General features: G+C 23.8%; 1 protein-coding gene across 1 annotated transcript in view; it reads left to right on the top strand.

Annotated features, from left to right (window-relative positions):
• Positions 1 to 722: 722 nt before the first annotated feature.
• The window catches only part of LOC117170105 (sorting nexin-8-like), a 48,929-nt gene continuing 42,807 nt past the window's right edge, over positions 723 to 6,844 (top strand). Inside the window, exon 1 of the mRNA XM_033356637.1 lies at positions 723 to 977. Within this exon, the coding sequence (XP_033212528.1) occupies positions 953 to 977 (25 nt within the window). The 5' untranslated portion in view covers positions 723 to 952. The remainder of the gene's footprint in view (positions 978 to 6,844) is intronic.

Genomic DNA, 6,844 nt, shown 5'->3' on the forward strand with positions numbered 1-6,844 from the left:
GTCCCAAATTTTTAAGACAAAATATTGATTATTAAAGAAAAAAAGCCGTCGGAACTTAAAACTGGTAAAATCGACAATTTTCTAAGTATCACATGCCCTTAAACGGGAAAAAAGGACCGACAGCTTCATCCAATCATGAACGCAGGTTTCCCGACAATAGTTTCGATATTGCGATACTTTTCGAGATATTAATTGAAAATAGCGCCATGTATTTAAAAAAAATTGGATTTAATTAAACATTTTTAATTTCTTTATTGGCAAGATTTAAAACTAAAATCTGAGACACAATACTCTCCAGTTTGAAACCTGAAATTTTGATTAGCATTTCTTTTAAATTTATTAAATAGGCTTAGTTATAAAATTACAATTATTTACATCTGCTAAGTAAACATGTAATTTATATCCAAGTCTCTCGAGTAAGTATCGCGCAAATGTAAGTTATAATTTAAAATAATTCAAGTCTGTAATTTCGTGCTTAATTAAAATATTGTGTTCTCAAATGTAGCATATTTACAGAGAAAAGTGGAAGTTTTTCAAAAATAGGGGAACTTAAAAAAAAGGAGAACCGCAGGGGAATAGGGGAAAGACTCTAATTCCCTGAAATATTATTTTATCTCTTAAAAGAGTGGATTAGTGGAATTGGTGGACTTTCACCGGAATTTAGTCTAGATCGAAACCACGAGAGGGCGTAGTGTGGCGCGAGAAACAACTGGTTTTATGTCAGTTTCAGTTCCTCGACAGTTCTTGCGCCATACGGTGATATGACACACGCTCGATAAAATTACAGTTCCCAGTTTATCAAAACTTGTTGGTAACTTCGAGAAAAACGTGCGATCGAGCGACCACGTGTTCAAAGTGTCTGTCAGTGTCAAAAGGAAATTTGATCCCAAACACCCACTTGCAGTTTCCCTCGTGATCGTCACGATCCCGGATGATCTGCAAGTGATCCAATATGGCGTCAACCGATCTCTCGTCCGGTAAATAAAAATTTTCTTTCACCAAGACCCCCTTTTTCTACTATTTCTTTTTAATTAAAATACCTATCTTTATTTTATATTATACATTTTTTATTATATTATATTAATTTACACATATTAATTCATATTATATTCATAAAACGTGATTATACTTTTTAAATCTTTAGTACCAAAAATACGTTTTTCAAAAAAATTAGATTTTGGGAATAATTATGAAATATTATGAAATTAAATTTAAGTTTCTTTATACCGCTTTTATTTTGGTGCTTACTCATCAGTTTAAAAAAAATATTATGAAGTATTGTGTAACTGTTATAAACAATTAAGAATTGTGTTTACGGAAAAAGAATTAATTTTGAATCAAGAAAATCTTAAAATATTTTATTTATCTAAAAAAATATTTCCTGTAAGAAGAAACTGCATTATACCGAAGAAACTTGATTTTCCTTGTTTATTATATTTTTCTTGATTACATGCTAATTTTTTTTCTGTGGTGTCGGACATAATTTATTCAGACATTTTAATAATGTCATGACGTAGTGAGATTCTGATATCACTCAATTATCACAATATTCGAAATCAGGAACGTGACATTCGACCTTCCTCAAGTACTTTGATCATTTTTCTAGAAAATACAGATATAGCTCTTTTTCATTGATATTTTTTTTTTATCCACGAGTAATAAAAATTTCTCATGGAATTTCACTTAAACTTTATTAAAGGACACCGCATGTTCCTTATGGAAATAAATTGGGTCAATTTAACCGAGTCTTCCCATAAGGAACGTGCGGGGATTGCTTCTAGATCAAACTAAAAATGTTCTAATTAAAATGATCTTACTTTTCCGAGAATTAATCATGTAAATTAATTTAAAAAATTTAATTTGCAGTATATAAGGGGCCGTCCTTGATCGTTAATTTTCTAAACCCAGATTTTTAAACTGCTAATACTTTTAAAATAGAATCGTTTATAAAAGGAATAAAACAATATTTCAAATAAAAATTTATTAATTTATATTAAAGAAAAAAAGTCTTTTCGACTAGAGAAGATGATATTTTAACAAAATATTTTAAATTTTTAAGCTAAAGAGATAAATTTCCAATAAAAAAATTGAAATTGATCAAAAAAATTCTCAAACCCAAAAAACGAATTTTTTCTACCAAAATTGAATTTGCAATTAAAAATATGATCTTTCGCCAAAAAATTAATTTTCTCCGAAACTGATGCATTTTTATCCAACAAAAATAAAATATCAAAACAAGAAAATTATTTTTTTAAGAATGTAGTTTAACTTTTACCCAAGTAGTTAAATTTCCAATTAAAAAGATTAATTTTCAACAAAATAGTTAACCTTTCATCTAAAGAGATGAATTTTTTAATTTAAAATTATAAATATTTAAGAACAAAAAATGATTTTTTAACAAAGTGATTCAAATAGATCTTTCAAACAAAATAGTTGAATACTTAAGCAAAGAAGAATAATTTTTAACCAAAAGGTTGAATTCTCATTAAAAAAATGAAATATTTACTAAAACAGATACATTTTTAAATAAAAAAGATAAATTTTCAAAAAAATAGTCGAATTTTCTGTCAAAAAAGGTTTCAATCAAAAAAGATGAATTTTTAACCAAGAAGGATGCCTTTTTAACAAAATTATTGTATTCTCTACTAGTTGCATTTTTTTCCAAAAAAATATAAGATTTCTCTTAAAACGGATGAGTTTCTATTTTAAACAAAAATTTAAAAAATAGTTGAATTTTCATCCAAAAAAGATTTCATATGACTTTTCAAGATCAAATTATGAACTTTTTAACGAAAAATAAGTTTCTAGGAAAAAAATGGAATTATAAATTCAAAAAGACGAATTTTTACAGCTAAAAAGCATTAATTTTTAACTGAATGGTTAATTCTCCACCAAATAGTTGCATTTTTATCCAAAAAAGATGAGATTTCTCTCAAAACAGATGAATTTTTACTAAAAACATAATTTTTATTTCAATAGTTTAATTTTGGTTCAAAAAAGATTACATATCACTATTCAAGATCAAAGTATGAATTTTTTCAACCAAGGAGGATGCATTTTTAATAAAATTGTTGAATTCTATATCAAATAATTGCTAATTTGTCCAAGAAAGTTGAATATATTAATATCAAAATATTAAATTTAATCAAAAAGTATATTTTTTACGAAATAGTTAAAATTCCAACAACAAAAATATAATTTTTAACCAAAAGGTTGAATTTTCATTTAAGAAATGAAATACTTACTAAAACAGATTAATTTTTAAATGAAAAAGGTAATTTTTCAAAAAAATAGTTGAATTTTCTGTTAGAAAAGATTTCAATTCAAAAAGATGAATTTTTAACCAAGAAGGATGCCTTTTTATTCAAGAAGGATGTAATTTTGGCTAAAACAGGTGAATTTTTAAATCAAGAAGACAAATTAAATAAAAATTGTTGAATTTTCATTTTTAAAAAACTTGAATTTTCATTTTAAAAAAATTCAATTGACTTTTTAACACAAAAATACCAATTTAAAACAAAAAGCAAATTTTCTAGAAAATAGTTGAATTTCGACAAAAAAATTGAACTTTTATCCAAGAAAGATGTAATATTTATACTGAAAATAATAAACTTTTAAATCAAAAAGACATATTAAAAAAAAATACTTTTCATCCAAAAAGGGATTTCAGTTGAATTGTCAGCAACAAAATATAAATTTTAAACAAAAGTTTAATGTTCTAGGAAAAGAGTTGAATGTTTAACAAAACAGTTGAATTTGCAACCGAATATTTAGAAAATTTTGGAAAAAAATCTAGTGATTGTTTAGAAATTAAATTATTTTTTTAAAAATACAACAATTTTGTTTAAGATTAATTTTTCTGGATTGAAGCGTGATCTTTGCGGTTGCGAATTTACCTATTTCGTTGAATTTTTTTTCGTTGAAAATTCATTTTATTAATTGAAAATTTAACTATTCCCAGAGTGGCCGCTTTAGTGGTCTCTGGACCGGGAAACCGAGAATTTCATGTGACCGGGAAAAACCAGGAAATGACAGTGAATTTATTTCGTGACCGGGTATTTGACAAATTTTTAGAATAAAAATCTGTCCAAACTTGATTTCAATCGTTTTTTTTTTAATAATCAGTTGAATATATATTTTTTTCAATTATCATATCATTTATTTTACAGTGCGTAATTCGAAAATCTTTCACCGACAAATTTTCCATTTTGGATTTTAATTTTTCAGCGTACATTTTTCATTTAAAGAATTTTTAAATTAAGTTTTAAAGACTTGACAAATTAAAAACTAATAGCGTTTTAAATGGACAATTTTTAATAAAAAATATTTTTACTTAACCAAATATGAATATAAATTTTATTAATTATACAAGACGATTCGAAATCAGTTAAAAATTTAAGAATTTCCTGATTTTAGCGTTAAAAATTAAACTGTTTCAATTGGAAAGTGCCAGTAGTTAAAAAAATGTAAACACCCGATTGAAACTTTGTGAGCTATGTTCAATTTTAAAATAACTTAAAAATAGTATATTTATCATTAAAAACTTATATTAAATTTAAAATATTGTTTTAGCCTGAAATTTGAAATTTGTTAACCAAGAAACGTAACAATTACTCAATATTTAGAAAAATTGTATTGTTTATGTAAAATCAGTCGTTATAAATCAAATATTTAGAATTGAACAGAAAACTAAATTTTGAAAGTTATAATTTTATTCTTCTATTTGAAAACATTTAATTTACAAGCAAAATTGTTGAATTCTGATGTCTAATGAATATTGCACACCTATAATTACTAAAAAAAAGTCGAGTATGTTGAGGAGATATTTAGAAGGTTTGACAAGATTTAAAATTGATTTAAAATTTGACATTTTTAAAAATAATTTAAATGAAGAATGAAAAACACTTTTTTAAGATTCTTAGGGAAATTGTAAATGACATTTAATTTTCAAAAATTAATTTTAAGACAATATTTGAGAAGATTTTCAAAATTGGTAAAAATGAATCTGGAAGATTTTAAGGAAATATTTGTTATTTTGCAGGATCTAAACAAAAAATTTACAAAATTTAGATGTTTCGAGATTTTAAAATAAAATTTGGAAGTTTTTTAAAGATTTTTAAACTATTTAAAATGAAAATAATTTTACTTTTAATTTAAAAAGTGTTCAGTTTATGAAAAAATGTAATCGTTCAAATTTAAATATTTTTAGTTTAAAAGTTCGAATTTTATAATTTCATCTCATACTATATTTTATTTAAATTTAAATCTTTTTTGATTGAAATGTCAACCATGTTACATTTTTCATTGAGAATTTATATTTTTTAGTTAAAAATTCTAGTTGTTTAGATGAAAAAATAATTTTTTTAAACTGAAAACGTAACTATTATATTTTTTGTTATATAATGATATTTTTTTCTTGAAAATTCAACTATATTGTCAAAAATTCATGTTATTTTTTGAAAAATCGTCTTTGTTGCATAAAAATTCAACAGTTTGGTAGAAAACTAAACTATTTGATTGGCAATTAACTCTTTTGTAGAAAACTTTTCTTCCTGGTTTCAAAATCCAACAATTTGATTGAGAATTCTTTTTTTTTGGTTCAAGATATTTAGCATTTTCTGGTTGAAGATTCAACTGCTTGGTTGAATTTTTAAATAACTTGTTGAAAATTCAGTTTTTAGATTAAAAATTAATTTTTTTATTTGAAAATTTAACTATTCCATTTTTGGTAAAAAATCTCAAAATAATTTTTTTTTAGAATTCAAGTTTGTATTTTGAAATTTTGTTTATTAAGTTTTAACAGTTTTTGATTTAAAATAACAAAATTTGTTAGTTGACATATTAATCATTAAATTTTTCGTTGAAAGTTCTTCCTGTTATTCTTAAAAATTAATTTTTTTAATTGAATCTTTAACAAGTATGTTGAAAATTCAACTGTTTTGTAGAAAATTCGTTTTTTATTGTTGAATTTTAATTTTGTGTGACAAAAATGTAACTATTGAATGTTTGGTTAAAAATTCATCTTTTTTTATTTTGAAAATTTTACTATTTGGTTGAAAAAAAATTGTTTGTTTTTGTTTAAAAAATTAATCTTCAAGGGAAAAAATTCGACTTTTTTAATACAAAATGATTGTTATTCGTTAAAAATTCGCCTTTTTAAGTACAAAATTAAACTTCTTATTTGAAAATTAATTTTTTTGGCTAGAAAATTAATGTTATTTGTTGAAAATTCCTCTTTTTGGGTTGGGGTATTCAGTTATTTAAAAAAAATACTATTTGGTAAAAAATTAATCTGTTTAAGTTGAGGATTCAAGTTTGTATGTCGAAAATATTGGTATGTTTTTTAATTAAATTAAACTGGTTTTTATTTAAAATAAAAAAAGTTGTTAGTTGAAATATTAACTGCTACATTTTTTTGTTGAAAATTCGTTTTTGTTTTGTTACAAATTAATTTTTGATATTTTCTCGTACGATGAGATTTTATCGCTTGCCTTAATTAAGCATTATTGGTTATTAACAATAGTTTTAAACAATAAGAGACGGGTATCAAAAATGCTACCCAAGATAATCATATTTTTTACGGTAAAATTAACGATATAAACAAAATGTGATTGCTAATAACTTGAAAATTGTGGCTTTTAGGGGAGCACATAGTTATAATAAATACATTGTTTATAAGTCCGTGAATAAATAATGGCTCATCATACAAGAAAACATTACAAGAGTGAAACATTTTTTTTGTCATAGAATAATAAAAAAATTAAGAAAAAATCGGTTTTCTTAATTGAGCGGTTTTTTTAATAACAATAGTTATAAACAATAAGGCGCATGTATCGCGAATTTT

Source organism: Belonocnema kinseyi, chromosome 3 (genome assembly GCF_010883055.1).
Source record: "Belonocnema kinseyi isolate 2016_QV_RU_SX_M_011 chromosome 3, B_treatae_v1, whole genome shotgun sequence".
NCBI lineage: Eukaryota > Metazoa > Arthropoda > Insecta > Hymenoptera > Cynipidae > Belonocnema > Belonocnema kinseyi.